Below are 20,089 nucleotides of genomic sequence, written 5' to 3' on the forward strand. Positions count from 1 at the left end.
AGGAGCATGAAAATACTGAGGCCGGCTCTTAGTTCTAGAACATTAGAGGGGTCTTGTTAGAATGCAGACTCCACCAGCCAGGCAGGGAGTGGGAAATAACCCTTGGCGGCCAACTCCTTCCTCTCTCCACCCGTGGGGGCCTTACCGCTTCCCCACGCCTCACCTCTTGCCAAGATTGCTTCTGTTTACCCTTTCACAGCTCCTCCTTCCCTCCCCTAAACACAGTCCACCTTCCTGGCCGCCACTCATCTAGAGCCCCTCTCACAGGCCATCCTGAGGTAACCTCTGCTGTGCTCTGTTTATCTCCTCCATTAGACTGGGCACTCATGGCGGAAGGAAACCAAGTCTCTGGCCTCCTCACGGTGTGCCTCACACACAGTAGGTGCTCAGTAATTGGGCGAAATAAAGCCAGATGAGAACTGTGAGAGGCTTACAACAACAGCAAGGAAAGTTCCAGTAGGAAGCATGCAGAATATGTACATTAAAGACAACTAGGTAAGGGTCCAGAATTCTGGAGTCACTAAGGACTCTACCAAAGGCCAAGTCGGAGTTGAAAGTGAACGGATGTTTTATAGGGGGTTGAGCAATTCTTAGGAATTTCCACTATAAAAAGCCTACCCAGTGCAACTCAATTAGCCAAAACTCTCGATTAAGCAAGGGCTGTTCCCGTCTCCCGAGGCCGATATCTACAATTCCCAGTGCACACAGAAGGCAGTCAGTAGTGAGGGAAGTCTGCGCGGTTGTCTCCGGACGTTCAAGAGCAGACCAGAAGGGAGGTAACAGGGTCCCCAGCAGCTGAGATACAGGGGAGGCCCCAGTAGAAATCAGCAGTGCCAAGTACTGATTAGTACATAATTAAAAACAAACAGTAGCCATTAGTTTCGGAGTAAAATGTGATTATGCCCATTTAACCACCAAGAAAAACAGAAGCGCACCCAGAACTTAAGCCACCTGTCCCAAGAGCGCGGCACAGCTGGTCAGGAGAATGGAGTCGAGCCCTAACGCCTGTGCTTGGTTATTTGCTTGGCTGTTTTACACCACGCAAGTTCACAAACTTCAGTCTCCCCACTGGTAAAACGGGTAATTGCAGGACTCACTTCTACAGTAGAGAATTCAGAGTTGCTTTCGAGGGGTCTGGCCTAAGGTTTTCCTAGGCACTCAACAGGCTGGGGCGGGGGCAGCTAAGACCCTGGCTTCCCATCCCACAGGAACTCTGGCCTCATCTTACTTACTCTAGTCTACCTTCTCTGTTTCCCCCGTGTCTCCCCACTCCAGAGGGAACCTCTGCCGTTTGCTAGGCTACCCATCACTCATGACCTTGAATCGAGGTCACTTAGGCCTGTGTCTTCTGCACGCCCCACGGAGGGAACTTTGCAAAGCCTCTCCCAATGCAGTGCCTGACTCACCGTCACCACTGGGCATAGATGCACAGACAAGACTTCCCAAGGACCTAGATTCCCACCCCTGTGAAGCCACCTAAAGATCTCTTAATACAGTAAACATGAAAGTTGGTGAAGCAGAACTTGTGTCTTACCAAGACAGCATAAGCCAGACCCCCAGCTTTTCCAAACTTATTTGGTTTAACAAGCCTTGGGTTCGTCCTGGAGATTATATATTATATATATAAATATATATATTTATATATATATTTATATATAAATATATATATAAATATATTTATATATACATCACTTGTTGCTGTTTGTCAGAAGGATCAGCATGTGCATTAGAGTGTGCCAGAATTTGAGTTTAGGTTGACAGTGAGTCTTAAGTCTTAAGACTTGTCTGCCGTCTACTAAGCGGCAGCCACCTTGAACTTAGTTTTAGTTACATTTGGGACAGGGTCCTTTGGCAATGGAAACAGGGGATAAAAGCAAGCTGTTGATGTTTTAACTCCTGTTTTTTGTGAAAACTACTAAAAGAGCTAAACAAAGACATCAACTCATCAGCCAAATAATTTACAGGATTGTTAATCTGGTTTAAAAAAGCCTAGGAGGCTGGTTTGAATGCTACCACTAACTCTGTAGGGGGGCAAATCCTCATTTCTAGGCTTGTTTCCGTCCACGGACTCTGAAACTTCTGTTCTCTACTTAATACAGAGACTTGTTTGGTCCATGTTCAGAGAGAAGGGAACGACATAAGACATAGAAGCTACCAAAAAAAGTTGGACAGAACCAAGAACTACATTAAGTTTCTCTTTTCGACATTGGATTTATAGGTCAAATGATTAAGACTGTAGAGATGCCTACTGTGTATTCACTAGACAGCAGATACTGAAGGGGGAAAAAAACCCAAACTATTCTCTATTTGGCCCAACTGTGAAATAAATCCCCTTTCTTTACCTATCTACACGGTCCTACGCATCCTTCTTTCAAGCCTACCTTCTCCACCAACTCCTGGCTAACTCTAGATTATCATTCCTGTTAATCCTGTGCAACACTCTGTAGAAAGCCCTCGTTAACCAACTTACCTTTTCCTCAGGTGACCCTGATTAGCACTTAAAGTCTTCTACAGGTCCTCAAACTTTCCCAATTTTGGTTGCTTTGGGGGCAAAGATTGTCCTTCCTCCACCCCCCCCCCCCCCCGCAATCCCCAGAAATGCTACTATGGGGACTAAGTAAAATTATGTAGATTTGGTTCAATCGAGGCTTTAAAATCAGATTAACACTTTTTTGGCCTATTTCAAAATTAGTCTAAATTGCAGGAGACTGGGCAAAAGGTGACCGCAGAAGAGTTTGTTTAATGACAGGGTTGAACCAGATTATCTGTAAGATTCCTTCCAGCTTGGACATTTCTGAGTGATAACAGCATACTGCAGCGCCCCAGGGCAGTTTAAGACTGCAAATTTTGGAAGCTGAAGGCAAGGAAAGCTTAACCTAGAGTAAAGTGGGCCTTTTTGTTCTTTACTTTAATACTAATAGCAGAAAACAATGCCTATTTACAGCTTGCTAAATTTACATTTGACATGTAAATGTCAATGTTAGTTTCAACAGCTAGGTTGTCTACATTTCCTTTATTGCTCTGAGCCCAGAGGGTTACCCGACCCACAGTAGAGGCTCCCACACTTTATAGAAGACTCCCTACAACTGAAAGGGACAATTAAAGTGTGTGCCCTAAAGCAAAATTAATTTCCTTTCTCTAGACCGGTTTTAATTCACACAAAGAGGTAGAAGATACCAGTTTTTCCCTCCACCTGGAGTTATGGACAACGCAAACAACAGGATGGGTTCCATGGTCAGACAAGTTTTTCAGAAACTTGAACATGAACACAGTGAATCTCAAGAGGGATGATGACAGAGAATTCAAAGTGTGGACTGAACTTGCTGAGGCTGCTAGTTCCTCCTGACCTGAGCACTTAGGGACATTCCCAGAGTGCACCGCAAGCTTCAGGACATAGGCACACTTATCTTACGGATAGAGGAATGCTCCCCACAGGTTTTAAACAACTTGTTGTAGGTCTCATGTAGTGAGTTCAGACAAGCCAGGACTGAAAGTGAGCCTAACGCCAAAGCCTATGGTATTAACCACCAGACTAGGCTGCGGCCGTTTACCATGGAGTTTTGACAAATCCGACATGCGAGAGAATTCGAACAGTATCTATAGGCAAGGAGAGGAAGTCAAGACTCCACACCCAGGTGGAAACTTCGAGATTGGCGTCGCTGAACTGAGGGTAGAAGGGGACCACTGGCAAAGTGTGAAATCCCACATCCCAAGGCAGTCCTGTATTATGGAAATCCAGACTATCCAGGGGAGAAGACAGCCTCAGAACGGAAGCGAAGAGGGAGCAGAACACAGGTAAGCTCAAATCTCCTGGAAAGTCTTTTCAAAACAAATGTCTTTACCCTGGGGAGACAGGGTGGGCTTTTTAAGGTGGGAGGCAGGGCTGGGCATAAAAAGTGAAAACCTGTTTTGAAAAATAGGACCCCAGGTGATACAGATCATGTCCCTCAACCCACTGTCAAACAACTGAAATGGGACAGAGTTCTCTTGGGATGGGCTGCAGGAGATTAAAATCAGGCAAAAGCTTCAAATAAAATGCGCTATCCAGCCCCACCCCAAATCCTACCCATTCTTAAAGGTCACTTCCACCTTTTTCTCTGGGGAAGTGAGGGCATCATTACCCATTTCAAAGAATCTAGGCCTTGAATCAAGACACATCTGGGTTCACTGTCACTTAAGCTCTGAAAAACTGTAAAGAAACCCAACTTTCCTGTACAAGCTGATTAACCTCATCAACTTCTATTTGTTCACCTCTAATCCTTAGTTTCTTCATTTATAGAAAGAGGAAAGGGTTTACCTTTAAAATTACCCAAAGTCTAGGACCTAGCTAGGACTCAGATTGGTGACCTCTCCCTTGAGAAGGTCTCCTAAGACCTTTCTAGCCCAGCTGCCCTCTCCTCTCTGAAGAGATTCTTGGCTACTTGTAGTCTGAACAAACCTGAACACTCAGCATGAACTCACGCCCTAACAGCAGCTAAAACCCAAAAATTAGGATTAGCCCTCCCATGACTGCAAAGTTCCTTTGCCTCCCTGGGGCCCCATCTTCACTATGAAGAAAAATACCCAAGACAGCCAGTCTTAGGGAGTTAAGAAAAAGATTAAGTATGTAAAACAGAGGAAAGGAGGAAAAAGGTGTTACAAGTTAGGTGACAGCTCTAGGCCCTCCAGGGGGGTTATCATTCTGCAGGACCCAGAGGACTTAGCCAGGGAAACCCACCAGTGTGTTTGACTGTCCTGGGATGGGCTGGGGGGTCCCCAAGGAAAATGGAACACTAGAAAGTTAAGAGTTTGGGAGTGGAGCTGGAGGGTGTCAGGACATTTGGAACCAGACAGGGAGGAGGTGTGGGTGGGTCCAGTAAAGTTCTTTTTGTTTGCTTTGGGAGGGAAAGAGAAGAGGCCCTAGAGAGGGAGCTGTGAAGTTCTTGCACCAACTCTGAACCCAATCCCCTTCTGGCCCTGTGGAACTTCCAAGTGCTAGAAGTTTAATAACAGTTCGCCTTTATTGAGCACTAAGATAATAGTCAGCACTTAAGGGGCCCTTTTTACGAAAATACCAGCTAACGTGTGCACCAGGGGCTGATCCCGGGTCCTGAGAGGAGAAGAGGGCCCAAATGCCTGGGCCCTGGGAAGGAGGGTGTGTCTGGGCCCAGGGTGACAGGACCAGGACCAGGGCCTACGGGTCTAGGGGTCAGCCGGGGCCGAGCCATCCAGGGGAGCGGGTCCAGGCCCCATGGGGGCGGGACAGCCGGCGGCGCTCCTACCTTTGAGCGAGGTCTCCACCAGGCGCAGGTAAAGCTGCGAGCTCTTGTTGCCGTGGCTCATGCGCTGGGCTAGCCCGTTGCGCTGCAGGACGCACTCCTCAAACTGCACGACGTTCTGGTGGCGCCGTTTGAGGCTGGTCAGGGCCCAGAATTCGGCCAGCGCCAGCTCCACGTTCTCGGGGGCGTCGCAGCGGATCTTCTTGACCGCCACCCGGGCCCCGCTGCGCCCGGCCACTGCCTCGTAAACCACGCCGTAGCTGCCGCGCCCGATCTCTGCCAACAGGCTGTACCGCGGCCGCGCCGACCCGCCGCCGCCCTCTGGCCGCCGCCGCGCCAGGTAGGCCTCGCCCGGGGCCTCGGCTGCCACCGGATCCATGGCCTGGGCCGCTGCCGGCCTCAGCTTCGCGCTGGGCGCCCGCGGCACAGGGCTTCGCCTTTTCCGCTCGGGGCTTTGTGTACCTCTGCGGGCGCCGTCCTCCTCCCCCGTTTCCATGGCTGCGGGCGGCGGGGGGAGCAGCAACGGCGCTGCCCGGGTCCCCCCTGCCTCATCCCTCCGTCCGGCCCCGGGACGTGGAGGAGCGGGACCTTGGATTGTGACCTGCGGACGAAAGGATTGGTTAACCAACTAGGCCGAAACAGGGAGGCTAGGAGCGCAGGCCGCAGGGCGTCCCACCTCCTCCTTCTCCTCCTCCGGCCGCCGCGGCCCCTTTAAGACGGAAGCTGCCGCTGATGACTGAACAGGGGAGGGGAGGGGAAAGCGGGAAAGACGAAACCACTAGACTGTGGCTCAGAGGGGAACCGGAAAGAAAAGCAAAACATCCCCGTCTTCTCAACTAAACTGTCGCCTAAAAACAGAAAAAACAAGGACCAGCAGTCTTTACAATTTAAGAAAATTGCCTTAAGAAGCAATTCTGGCTGTGGAAATCTTCTTCCCTGCCTGATCTCCTCTGGGATACCCCTCCCCGCATCCCGCTTTAGGTTCTCCCGGGTGTAAACAGTCCATTGAATTAAGCCAGAGCTGAGCCCGGCGGACCGACCCAAGTCCCCGAGGGCGGCGGGTTGGGTTAAAAATTCCGCGTCCCTGAGCCCGCCAAACTGGGGGCCCGATTGCCCTCCCCAAGCGCCCGAGGTGATGGGGGTGGCTCCAGCCTCGGCGCCTGCTGTGACTCCGCAGACTGCGCCCTTACCTGGCCGGCGCCCCTCCACTTCCGGGCGGCCCGTTTCCCCCCTGGCGTCCCGGGCTGGGGATGGTCCGCTCCCGGCCAGGGCTGCCTCCTGTACAGAGCGGCGCCAGAGGCGGCGGCCCGGGCCGAGTGTGCTACGAAGCCTGCTGCCGTGCGGGGGGTGGCAGCGGCGCTGGCGGGGGAGAACCGGGTGTCCGGGCTCCCGCGGCTCTCCACGTGTTCGCGCCAGCTGAGCCCTTTACATAACCTGTTTATATAAGCCGCACCTCCCGCCCGTACTCGGGCCAGCGGGGGCTCTTGGTGGCCCATCCCCCGGGAGGCCGGTCGAGTACCGCGCCGCCTGGGTCTTGCCAAGGTCGACAGAGCAGCCGCAGCCAGGCGCACCGGGCACGCCGCGCCGGGGCCCAATCACAGGCGAGAACACCCAGCCGACAAAAAATAGGCGCCAAATTCCGCGATCCGCTGTGTCCTCCTAGCCTCCGCGGCCGACTGCGCGCCGCAGCCCCCTCCCTCCTCGCCCTCGCTTGGTGAAGTGGGGCTGCGCTCAGTAGGCGCCTAATAAATACTGATTGGTTGATTGGATTGGTCGGTTTGATTGATTCATAGGTAGTGCCTGGGAACCGCCCGGCCTGGGTTGGAATCCACACCCTGCCCCCCATAGCCCCTTGATTCTGGGTAAATCATGGGCCCGTTCCGTGCCTCAGCTTTCTGTTCTGCAAAATGGGTGATTGGACCTTACCTTGCCAGTGTTGATAGCGCCAAATGAAATATATATAATTTAAATGCATATATTAAGAGTAGCAAAATATATATAAGGTGGCTAATAGGATGCAAGGCTGAAAGTGCTAGTTTGTTCACTGCTTTGTACTCCAGTGCCTAGTAGGTGCTCGTTATTTTTAAGCTGAACCTGTATTAATTGAACTCCTGTAATGTGCTAGGCACTGTTGTAAGTCGCTGCGGAAAGAGCAGTGAACAAGTCAATCTCTACCTTAGTTGAGGTTCTAGGCCCCTGGAGGAGACAAACGATGTGGGTGACCTTGTGCAAGTTAATTAACTTTCTTGTGTCTTTAGTTCTCATCTGTAAGATGGGAGGAACCGTAGTTGGAGGAATCACTGTAGTTATACAGTTAAAACAACAGGACAGGGCCTTACACGCAGTAAATGTTAGATATTATTAACTAAACAATAGAATAATTTTTGACATTGGTAAGTATGATGGAGAATGTGAAAGAGTGCCTTGGGTTTGGGAATAGGCCACTTCTGATAATGTGGGCATCCATCGAAAGGACTAATTGTGTGTGTTGGGGGGGGGGCGCATTTCAAATTTACATGTAAATTGCAAGAATAGTAAAGAATTCTCATATACTTTTAACCAGAATAACAAATTGCTATATTTTGCTACATTTGCATTACCATATTCTCTCCTGTGTATGTGTGTATAATATGCACATACACTTTTTTTCCCCACAAATCATTTTAGAGTGGGTTTCAGACATTATGCCTCTTTCTCCCACATACTTCTGTGTATATTTCCTAGAAACATGGACATTCTCTTGCATAATCTCTGTATAATTATCAAAATCAGGAATTTCAACAATGGTATGATTCTTTTAACACCCCTTTAATATTTAAATTTTGCCAATTGGCCCAATAATGTAGCCATTCCCCCGGATCCAATTCAGGATCACAGGTTTCCTTTAGTTGTCCCCTCTTTTTAGTTTCCTTTAATCTGGAGAAGCAGTCAATTACTCAGCCTTTCTTTGTCTTTCATGACTTTGACATTTTTGAAGAGTACTGGGGAGTTGTTTTGTAGATGTCCTTAATTTGTATTTGTCTGATATGTTCTCATGATTAGATTCAGATTATGCATTTTTGGCAGGAATGCCACTGAAAGAAAGTTGTGTCCTGAGTGTGTCACATCAGAAGGCACAGGACATTGGTTTGTCGCAATATTAGTGATATTAGTATCGACTAATATCAAAGTTCAACGTATGAATTTAGGGGGCAGACCTGAAGTCAGCCATGCTAAAAACTAGTGGTAAGGCATTTAAGGAAGAAGGAAAAAGTATAGAAGCCCAAAGACAGGAAGGAACAAGCTTGATGTTCAACTTTAGCCAGTTGGTGAGTGTGTAAAGTGGTACAACCACTTTGGGGGAAAAAAAAGTTCGGCAATTTCTTAGGAAGTTGAATACAGATCTACCCGATGGCCCAGCAACTTCATGCCTAGGCATTTACCCAAGATACACGAGAGTTTATGTTCACAAATGCACTTTCATAAAAATGTTTATAGTGGCTTTTGCCATAAGAGTCCCAAACTAGAAAACACTCTAATGTTCATCAGTAAGTCAATGGATGACTAGACTGTGGTCTTCCTATACCATGAGATGCTGCTGGGGGTGGGGGCGGGGTGGTGGGGAGGCCTGAAGTATTGATATAACAACATGCATTAATTAGAATAATTATGCTGAGTGAAAGATGCCAGGCACAAAAGAATACATACTGCATGATTCTGTATATGGTTCTTGAAAATGCAAACTAATATACAGTGACAGCAGATTCGTAGTTGGGGTGGGGAGGGAGGTACACGAGGAAACTTTTGGGGGTGATGGATATGTTTATTTTCTTGAAATTATCTTGTGGTAGAGGCACCTGGGTGGCTCAGTTGGTTAACTTTTCCACTTCAGCTCGGGTCATGATCTCGCTGTCTGTGAGTTTGAGCCCCGCGTCAGGCTCTGGGCTGGAGCCTGCTTCAGATTCTGTGTCTCCCTCTCTCTCTCTTTCCCTGGCTCAACGCTCTGTCTCACTCTCAAAAATAAATAAGCATTAGGGGCACCTGGGTGGCTCAGTCGGTTGGGCGTCCGACTTCGGCTTAGGTCATGATCTCACGGTTTGTGAGTTCGAGCCCCACGTCGGGCTCTGTATTGTCAGTTCAGAGCCTGGAGCCTGTTTCGGATTCTGTGTCTCCCTCTCTCTCTGCCCCTCCCCCACTCACGCTCTGTCTCTATCAAAAAATGAATAAATGGGGGCACCTGGGTGGCTCAGTCGGTTGGGCGTCCGACTTCGGCTCAGGTCATGATTTCACGGTTTGTGAGTTTGAGCCCCGCGTCGGGCTCTGTGCTGACACCTCAGAGCCTGGAGCCTGCTTCAGATTCTGTGTCTCCCTGTCTCTCAGCCCCTCCCCTGCTCATGCTCTGTCTCTGTCTCTCAATAATAAATAAACGTTAAAAAAAAAAAGTTAAGAAAATTTAAAAAAATGAATAAACATTTTAAAAAATAAACATTAAAAAAATTTAAAAAAAAGAGGTTATCTTGTGGTAGTTTCAGGGGAGGGATATGTTAACATCACTTCAAATTGTACACTTTGAATAAGTGCGGTTTTTTGTACATCAGTTTTACAGCTTAACCTCATTAAAGCCGTAAAAAAAAATGAATTAAAAAGAGTACACTAGATGATTCCATTAATATACGGGCAAGCAACGCTGATCCACTGCAGCAGAAAACCTATCGGTGGTTATCCTCGGGGTGGGAGTTGGACTGCTGAGGGGCGCAAGGGAATTTTCTGGGTGATGGACTTTTATGGGATGTAAATTATATGGCAATGAAGTTGGTTTAAAAGGTGAATACACAAACCCAAATCCCGCCAGGCCATGAACACCAGTGTCCTTACTTAGCACTTCTCAGGACCGAAGGCTGTGTAGTGCTGAGGCAGGGCTGGCCCTGTTCGTGCTGTTCCTGGCCCCAGAAGCTGAACAAGGCCAATGGAGTCTTTCTTCCAGCTAGTTTCCCAACTGAGCCTTTTTTTTTGTTTGTTTGTTTATTTGAATGTTTTATTTATTTTTGAGAGCGAAAGAGAGAGAGTGCAAGCAGGGGAGGGACAGAGAAAGAGGGAGACAACCCAAGGCAGGCTCCAGGCTCTGAGCTGTCAGCACAGAGCCCAATGCGGGGCTCGAACCCATGAACCGGGAGATCATGACCTGAGCCGAAGTCAGAGGCTCAACCGGCTGAGCTACCCAGGTGCCCCAAGCAGGTGCTATATTCGAATGGCAGCTTGGGAAACCCTCTTTAAGGAGGTGCCCATCGAGCAGAGACCTGATAGAATCCACCAAATTCGTATCTATTGGAAGAGCATTTGTGTCCCAGGGAAACAACAGGTGCAAAGGAGGCCAGCGTGGCTGGAACGCAGGGAACGGGGCAGGAGAAACCGGAAATGGAGAGAGAGAGATGTGGTAGGTGGGTCGTGAGGCAGGGATGCATGGGCCCTATGAGGACTTGGGATTTATTGAGCCTTTGTGATATACGGAACCTCAAGGAAAGCGAGGGAGCGGGAGGGGAGAGCTGAGGCTCTCACAGGTGGTTACTCTGAGTACTGCCCAGGGGGAGGAGGCAGAGTGCTGATGCTCCTGCCCATCCTGCAGTATTTCAGGGGGAGGAGAACGCCCCAGGGGCCACCCTAGGGGTGACTCCCTGGGACAGTGGAGAGCTCTGGCCCTGGAGGGGAGAGTTGGGTGGAGTGGAGGGGTGTGGAAGGAATGGTGGGGAAGGGGGAGAGCTGGCTCTGTTGGGCTAGGAGGGAAGGGGGAAGCGGAGGGAGGGTAGGGCCAGGCAGCAGAGGCAGAGAACAGTGTGAAATGGTGGCTGTAGCAGGGGGAGGGGAGGATGGGAGGCATTAAAAAGAGGAGAGGCTCCTACAGGGGTGCCGGAGGGGGCTTCACTTTGGAGGTGCTGACAGACAGAGGCTTGAGGTGGGTGCTCAGAGGAGGGCTGGTTCTGAGCAGGAGACCCTGGAAGACTGGGGGAGGCTTTGCAGCTGGCTTGCATTCCCCTCCCATAATGGAACTGGTTCTACTGGGCTCCAGGAGGGGTGTCTGCAAGAAACCCTTGATTTAGGCTCAGGTCATGATCTCACAGTTCGTGAGTTCAAGCCCCACATGGGGTTCTGTGCTGACAAAAGCACAGAGCCTGTTTGGGATTCTCTCTCTCTCTCTCTCTCTCTCTCTCTCTCTCTCTCTCTCTGCCCCTCCCTGCTTGCGCTCCATCTCAAAAGGAAAAAAGCAATGCTGAAGCCGGTTATGCTGCCCAGCTATGTGGGAGGGACGCTTTGGCCCCATTTTATGGATGGGAAGATTGGGCCCTGGAAGCTGTTCCATCACAAACGGGTGCAATAGCTGGGATCCGAACCCCAGTGGCCTTGGGTTTGGGTATCTGAACTCGTAACCATTGTCCTGGTGCTCTCGAGCGTGAGTGCGCGTTGGCATCCCTTGGAGGTGCAGGGCTGGTCAAAAAACCAGATTGCTGGGCCCCAGCCCCAGAGTGGTGGCTCATCAGTAAGTCTTGGGTAGGGCTTGGTAATTTGCATCTCTAGCTAGGTCCCAGGTGATGCTGTTCCTGTTGCTGGTCCAGGGACCACACGTGAAGAACCACATTACATTACGCTGCCCCTAGACTGAGCACAAAGCTGAGACAATTATAAAGGATTGGAGTTCTGGCAAAGAAGTTGGAGATGGATTGGAGCTATTATAGAGAAAACTAAGCAAATAGGACACACAGTGATTATTAAAGCCAAGAAAACAAAAGCAATTCATAAGAAAAACGTTGTAATTATCATAAGCATCAACACTTAGCTGGAGATAATATTACATTGTCATTATAATGTGAAAACAGCACATTGATTTAACCAAAAATTATGATGTAATTATTTGGGGAAAATTGGAGAGGGTGTGTGTGTGTGTGTGTGTGTGTGTGTGTGTGTGTGTGTGTGTGTAGAGAAAGAGAGAGTGAGAGAGAGCGAGAGAGAGGAAAACGAAATTCTTTTTCTCCGTAGCTGCAGATCAATACAAAAAGCCTAAAATGAAAAGATCTTGGAAGTGACCCCATAATCAGGTTTGAAGAGATAACTACAGAATGAGTTATTGCTTCATGGCTGTGACTGGGGTTAGCACGGGAGGTTCTTCTTATAAGCCTTGTAGTAGGGTCCAGTTTGCAGTAGCAACTAACTCTTCAACATTATATATATTTACTGCTTGGATTAAAATGAAATTAAAAATAAACATGGGCATGGGATTTAGCTACCACTGAAGCAGCCTGTCAGCTTGGTGGCGCTGTTCAGCTTCTGGCTCTGACATCCACCTGTCGTCCTGGTATTACCTAAAAGCATCAGAAGAGCTACAAGTAAGTTAGGTACTCAGATCACACCCTGGGGACGCTGCACTGGAGACATCGCATCTCCAGTACGACTCGACAAAGAGGGTCCGAGTCACGGAAAATAAAGATGGAAGCAGTTAGAGGCACCTGTTTCCCAAACTGAATGGATTGTTGTAATTTCGAATGGTCTTCCTATTGGCCACAGAAGAGGCTCAGAGATTCCAACCTTTTCTCTTCTCCCGTCTGAGAATAGCGTAAACATTCTTTGTCAGGCTGTGTGTCCGCAGAACACTGGTTGCTAGGTTCTTAGGAGTTGTTTATGATTTTTGGAAAGATGAGGGAATATAATGCAGAAGTAACAGGGCGAAGTCCCTGATTCTGGTTAACTACTGGGACGGTCCAAATAAATGGTTGGGGGAACCCGGTTAAAACATCCATAGGCACAAGGCAACAAAGTACACTCGTTGATCAAAGTGTAAAGGATACAGCCTTTGGGGGAGGCACTTTGATAACTCATTGTTTATCAATATAGTTAAAAATTCATACACTTGGATCCAGCGATCCCATTTCTAGAACTTATCCTATAGAAATACCCAAGGATAAAGCAATATATAGGCAATGGGGATTTTTATTGTGGTTGTTTGTAATGGTAAAATATTAGAAATACTCAGGTGGCAGAGACAGGAGATTACTTATATACACTTTTGAATATAATGTAGGCATCAGAAAGAAGGAATTGGCTCCCGTATGTACTACCACAGAACAAGTGTTTGCAACATATTGTTACATTAAAAAAAGCAAATGTAAACTAGGATCTATAGTGTGACTTCAAATTTTGTTTAAATATATGTATGTACGTAATCACTAACCTTCACCGAGTTGTTTCTCTGTATTTGTTGCTATCCTAAGTGCTCTATTTAGACTTATAGCCTATTAAGCCTATAAGGTAGGTTTCATTATCTTCATTTTCCATAGAACATGAGGCACGGGGCGGTTATGTGACTTTCTCAAGACCATGCCACTAAAAAGGTGGAGCTTGATTTTTAAAAAAATTTTTTTAAATGTTTATTTATTTTTTGAGAGAGAGAGAGAGAGAGAGAGAGAGAGCGCGCGCAGAGGAGGGGCAGAGAGAGAGAGGGAGACACAGACTCCGAAGCAGTCTCCAGCCTCCGAGCTGTCAGCATAGAGCCCGATGCTGGGCTTGAACTCACAAGCTGTGAGATCATGACCTGAGCTGTAGTCAGACGCTTAACTGACTGAGCCACCCAGGTGCCCCAAGGTAAAGCCTGATTTTAAACCCCAGCATATCTGATTCCAAAGCTCGTGGTCTTAAACCAGTACATGATATAGCCTTGGTACTTACATGTTAGATTATGCATACATAAAGGAAACATTTTGATAAAGAATACTCTAGATGCCGAGAAGCATTCTCTCCAGGTGGTCCTTCTACTCTCAACATTTTTGTATGATTTGAACTTTTAATGTATGCCTTTTTGGGATTAATTTTTAAGTCCTTTTTTATAGATGTGAAAAAAAACAATACAATTCAGTGAAAAATAATGTGCAGTAACGTAGACTGCACCTCATTCTCACTTGCTCAATGAATACTGATTAAGCACCTACTGTTTGTCATTTGGGGACTGAGATGAATAAAATTCAGTTCCTGTTGTGAAGAACTCACTGTAGGGACGTAAAGAAATATCCAGTCTAGGCTTTTTTTTTTTTTTTTTTTCTTCTTTAATGGAGGTGTAACTGACATAACATATTAGTTTCAGGGGTAAAACATAAGGATTCACTATTTGCGTGTATTACGAAATGATCACCTCAGTAAGTCTAGTTAATATCTATCACCACACATGGTTACACAATTATTTTTCTTGTGATGAGAACTTCTTAAAAATTTTTTTTAACATTTATTTATTTTTGAGACAGAGAGAGAGAGAGATCATGAACAGGAGAGGGTCAGAGAAAGAGGGAGACACAGAATCTGAAACAGGCTCCAGGCTCTGAGCTGTCAGCACAGAGCCCGACGCGGGGCTCGAACTCACCGACCGTAAGATCATGACTTGAGCCGAAGTCGGCCGCTTAACCAACTGAGCCACCCAGGTGCCCCGATGAGAACTTTTTTTAAATAACAGTTTTAAGTTTACTTATTTTGAGAGAGAGAGAGAGAGAGAGAGAGAGAGAGAGAGAGATATGCAGGGGGGAGAGAGAGAATCCCAAGCAGTCTCTGCACTGTCAGTGAGGACGAGGAACCCTACTCAGGGCTGGAACTCACGAACCACGAGATCAAATCAAGAGTTGATCGCTGAGCTGAAATCAAGAGTGGGTCACTTAACCGACTGAGCCACGCAGGCGCCCCTGTGATGAGAACTTTGAAGATCTCCTTTCTTACCGACTTTCAAATATGCAACAGACTATCATTAACTATAGTCACCATCCTGTATATTACATCCCCATGTTATTTTCTAACTTCAAATTGTACCTTTGACCCCCTTTACCCGTTTCCCCCACCCCCTGCTTCTGAAAGTGACCACTAATTTGTCCTCTGTAATTGACAGCTTGGGTTGTTGGAATATTTTTTGTTTTTGTTTTTGTTTTGTTTTGTTTCTTTTCGTAGGGTCTGCATATAAGTGAGATTATACAGTATTTGTCTTAGTCTGGCCTCTTTCACTTCCCATAACGCCCTCAAAGTCCATCCCCGTTGCCACAAATGGCAAGATCTCCTTCTTTTTTACGACTGAGTGATATTCCTATACATGTATCACATTCTCTTTACCAGTTTATCCACTGATGGACGCTTAGGTTGTTTCTATCTTGTGGCTGTTGTAAATAATGGTGCCATGAACCTAGGGGTGCACGTATCTTTTCCGGTTAGTGTTTCCATTTGCTTCAGATCAACACACAGAAATGGAATTGCTGGATCCTATGGTAGGTCTATATTGAATTTTGTGAGGAATCTTTGTCCTGTTTTCCAGAGTGGTTCCACCAATTCCGGTCTACAGCTCTGCCTGTGTGTGAGTTGGGAATCCTGATGAGCAAGACGGGTTCCCTGTTGATGATGAAATCTCGCTGCATTGTGAAGAAAGCTGCCATGTTCCTCAATAGAGTTCTCCGTTGCTGAACGTCATGGTAACAACTAACATTTAAGAAACACTTACCAGGTACTGGTTCAAACACTTCTTACATATACTGATTGGTTGAAGTTCTAACCACAGGAGATACTTTTATGATCTCTAGTTTACGGATGAGGCACAGAGAGGTTAGGCAACTTGCCCAAGATCACACAGCTAGGAAGTAGCTTGGGGAATTTCAGTCCAGGTGAGTGCTTTGAGGAGCACCGCCAAAGATCCCAGCTGGTGGTGGAACATTCAGAATAAAAATAGTATTAACAACCGTAATAGTTCTTGTTGCAGATCACGCAGAGCTATGTTGAGTTTTCAGTGCTTGCACATTCTTACCTCAGTATTTAGTAGTTGTAAATATAAGGCGACCCTCCCATTTTTCACAGCGAGAAGATTGCAAAAAAGAAACTATTTGGGGGGTCAACTTGAATATACAAATTCCTTTTTTTTAAGTTTATTTATTTATTTCGAGAGAGAGCAAATGTACATGTGGGCATGAGTGGGGGAGGGGCAGAAAGGGAGGGAGAGAGACAATTCCAAGCAGGCTCTGTGCTGACAGATGTGTTCCTAACACAGGGCTTGATCCCACGAACTGTGAGCTCATGACCTGAGCTGAAATCAGGAGCCAGACGCTAAATAACCCCACTGAACCACCCAGGTGCTCCTTGCATACATAAATTCTTAAGGCCGTAGATGAAATAATCAAATGTCCATGTGCGATATTTAATTTATTATTTTAGGTATGCACGTACTTTCAAGTTTATTAATATATTATTTAAATAATATTTAAATATATATTAAGAAATAATATGTTAATTGAGACGTACTGGGTTTTTTTCCACTCTCACATTTTACACAATGATTTTTTTTTAAATATAATTTACTCTCAAGTTGGCTAACATACAGTGTATACAGTGTGCTCTTGATTTTGGGGCTAGATTCCCCCCAAAGTGAATCATTCATCACTTACATGCAACACCCAGTGCTCATCCCAACAAGTGCCCTCCTCAATGCCCATCATCCATTTTCCCCTCTCCCCTATGCCCCCATCAACCCTCAGTTTGTTCTCTGTATTTAAGAGTATCTTATGGCTTGCCTCCCTCTCTCTCCGTTTGTAATTATTTTTCCCCTTCCCTTCCCCCATGGTCTTCTGTTAGGTTTCTCAAGTTCCACATATGAGTGAAAACATATGATGTCTATCTTTCTCTGCCCGGTTTCTTTCACTTAGCGTAGACCCTCCAGTTCCATCCACATTGCTGCAAATGGCCAGATTTCATTCTTTCTCATTGCCAACTAGTATTCCGTTGTATATATAAACCACAACTTCTTTATCCATTCGTCAGTTGATGGCCATTTAGGCTCTTTCCATAATTTGGTTATTGTTGAAAGTGCTGCTATAAACGCTGGGGTACATGTGCCCCTATGCATCAGCACTCCTATATCCCTTGGATAAATTCCTAGTAGTGCTATTGCTGGGTCGTAGGGTCGTTCTATTTTTAATTTTTTGAGGAACCTCCATACTGTTTTCCAGAGCAGCTGCACCAGTTTGCATTCCCACCAACAGTGCAGGAGGGTTCCCGTTTCTCCACATCCTCACCAGCATCTGTTGTTTCCTGAGTTGTTAACTTTAGCCATTCTGACAGGTGTGAGGTGGTATCTCAGTGTGTTTTGATTTGTATTTCCCTGATGAGGGGTGACGTTGAGCATCTTTTCATGTGTCTGCTGGCCACCTGGATGTCTTCTTTGGAGAAGTGTCCATTCATGTCTTCTGTCCATTTCTTCACTGGATTATTTGTTTTTCGGGTGTTAAGTTTGGTAAATTCTTTATTGATTTTGGATACTAACCCTTTATCTGATACGTCATTTGCAAATATCTTCTCCCATTCCGTCGGTTGCCTTTTAGTTTTGTTGATTGTTTCCTTTGCAGTGTAGAAGCTTTTTATCTTGATGAGGTCCCAATAGTTCATTTTTGCTTTTAATTCCCTTGCCTTTGGAGACGTGTTGAGCAAGAAATTGCTGGGGCTGAGGTCAAAGAGGTTGTTTCCTGTTTTCTCCTCTTGGGTTTTGATGGTTTCCTGTCTCACATTTAGGTCTTCCAACCATTTTGAGGTTATTTTTGTGTATGGTGTAAGAAAGTGGTCTAGTTTCATTCTGCATGTTGCTGTCCAGTTCTCCCAGCACCATTTGCTAAAGAGACTTTTTTCCATTGGATCCTCTTTCCTGCTTTGTCAAAGATTAGTTGGCCATACATTTGTGGGTCCAATTCTGGGGTCTCTATTCTATTCCATCAGTCTATGTGTCTGTTTTTGTGCCAGTACCACACCCCGCCTTGATGATTACAGCTACAAAATGATTTTATTCCATCTCTTTCTGTGGGTCGTATATTTCAGGATCTTTATTATTGCTGGGGATGATTTCTGAATCGCCTAGATTGCTTCCTGGATCGCATAAATTTCCCTCCTATTTAAATTGTGTGTGATGCAGCACTTTTTGAGCCTTTATTGATTCTCTTGCCGAAAGATTTTAATCTCGAAGTCCTGATTCACTTAATCTTAGGGCACTATTGTTTTTCTGTTTGTTCTATTGGTTTCTGTTTGCAATCACAGCATCTTAACATTTAATTTATTGCTTTCAAAGTCATTTTATAAGGCTTGCTTCATTATAGGGGCTATGAGGCCAACCGCAGTATAATGTATCAAAAATTGTTTTTAATTTTTTTTAATGTTTATTCATTTTTGAGAGACAGAGCATGAGTGAGGGGAGGGGCAGAGAGAGAAGGAGACACAGAATCCAAAGCAGGCTCTAGGCTCTGAGCTGTCAGCACAGAGCACGATGCTGGGCTTGAACCCACAGACCGTGAGATCATGACCTGAGCCAAAGTCACTTAACAGACTGAGGCACCCATGCGCCCCGTTTGCTTTTTTTTTTTTTTTTTTTTTTAAAAACTTCTTTCATCAGGTGACTTCTATAAATGGGTCTTCCTGGAAGAATACTTTGTTGTTTAAAAGCAAGTAATTGAGAGTCTAGGGAACATGGAACATTCTATGAGCCTTCATAAGATCCTAAATAGAAGACAACTCTCACTTTATGCTGTGGGGTGATTTTTTAGGGAGGAACACCCTGCCTCATCTCTAAGTATACACCACGTGTTAACCTCATCTATTAAATGTGGTGAACGTGTCTGCTCAAATCTGTGATGCCACTGTCCTCACGTAGCCCATGTGCAAACTGGGAGTCAGAAGGTAAGGTGACTTATCCAAGGTGCCTAGCAGACGGCAAAGCCAGGACACCACGCAAATCCAAGTCTGTCTGGTCCTCTCGCCCCCACCTCTGCCATTAAAGCCCTGGGAAAGTTTCTATGCCAACTTCCTAATGTAGATTGCTGGCCCTGGTAAGTCTGTGGGGCTGTGTTGACAGAATGCTAACACTGATTAATTTATTATTCTTTTATTGCCTTCTGCTGGTATGGCTGTGGCAGTATTTCATAAAGAGAATGGCAGAGCAATTTGCAACTATAAAACCCAGATGCTTAATTTTAATTTCGGGGTGTCTGTTTCAAATCCGTTGCAGAACAAGCCAGGCTATTTACACTACAAATAAATGCTCCAGCATCTATGTCTCAAGACCCCCGGAAGCTGCCCTTAGGTCCTGAAGTGGTGTATTTTACTTACATTTGTTTTGCTCTTGAAAAGCAGCCCTTTCAGGTGTGAAGCAGGAAGCCACGGGTGCCTTCCTTGGCAAGATCCCCGACAGACATGTGCTGGAACTGGTTCCTCCAGGCGCATTAGAGCTGATCGTGTGCATGCGTGTCTTCCCAGCTCTGGTCGGTGCTGTCCCCATTGGCAGCTTGAAATTAGCCACGGTGGGAGAAGTTACCCCATGGGAACTGGCAAACCCTACAGATCAAGGCTCCTTCCGCTGCCTCCCCACCCCCATCCTTCCCACAAATGAGTGAATGTCCTTGTGCCTTGGAAATAGTAAGAGTACTTCCCTTCTAGGTTATTCAGTTCGATAAAGTATGTAAAGCATATGGCATTGTTTGTATGTTTATTTATTTAAATAAATAATGCATACTGAGGGTTGAAAAAAAAAACAGACAAAAAAATGTTGCAGTGAAAAGTAAGTTTCTTTCTCACCCTGGACCTCCACTCCAATTCCTGTCTTGAACAGGCAAGCTGTTTCTCCAAATCCTTCCAGAGATAGGTAAGCATATATATATATATGTATATGTGTGTGTGTATATAGATGTGCTCTTTTCTTCTTTACACATGTATATTTTTTAAATGGCAGGATATCATGGCAGTATTTTGCCTCTTCCTGTATCTGTGTGTGTGTGTGTGCGTGTATCTCCCTTTCTCTCATATATATATATGTATAT

At 46.2% G+C, this 20,089-nt stretch overlaps 1 protein-coding gene and 1 long non-coding RNA gene across 5 annotated transcripts in view; one reads left to right on the plus strand and one right to left on the minus strand.

Annotated features, from left to right (window-relative positions):
* The window catches only part of STK35 (serine/threonine kinase 35), a 43,306-nt gene extending 36,419 nt beyond the window's left edge, over nucleotides 1-6,887 (minus strand). For 2 of the 3 annotated variants that reach the window (XR_015249413.1, XM_086701846.1), the window contains exons 1-2: nucleotides 6,449-6,886; nucleotides 5,262-5,859 (exon numbers count right to left, since the gene is read on the minus strand). Coding sequence is in view for 2 of the 3 variants with exons in the window: in XM_086701846.1 (XP_086557972.1) it covers nucleotides 5,262-5,859; nucleotides 6,449-6,754 (904 nt within the window). In the remaining variant the exon portion in view is untranslated. Of the gene's footprint in view, nucleotides 1-5,261; nucleotides 5,860-6,448 lie in introns of all 3 variants that reach the window. The other variant, XM_086701847.1, reaches the window with a different exon arrangement.
* LOC147582674 (uncharacterized) lies at nucleotides 5,459-19,741 on the plus strand. 2 transcript variants are annotated; one of them, XR_015249414.1, is made up of 3 exons: nucleotides 5,459-5,598; nucleotides 15,565-15,750; nucleotides 19,404-19,741. It is a non-coding gene; the product is annotated as an uncharacterized LOC147582674 (long non-coding RNA). The 2 variants fall into 2 exon arrangements; XR_015249415.1 differs by having other exon boundaries at nucleotides 19,407-19,741.
* Nucleotides 19,742-20,089: the final 348 nt, after the last annotated feature.

Source organism: Puma concolor, chromosome A3, assembly GCF_028749965.1.
Source record: "Puma concolor isolate L17-30 chromosome A3, mPumCon1.1.hap2, whole genome shotgun sequence".
NCBI classification, from domain to species: Eukaryota; Metazoa; Chordata; class Mammalia; order Carnivora; family Felidae; genus Puma; species Puma concolor.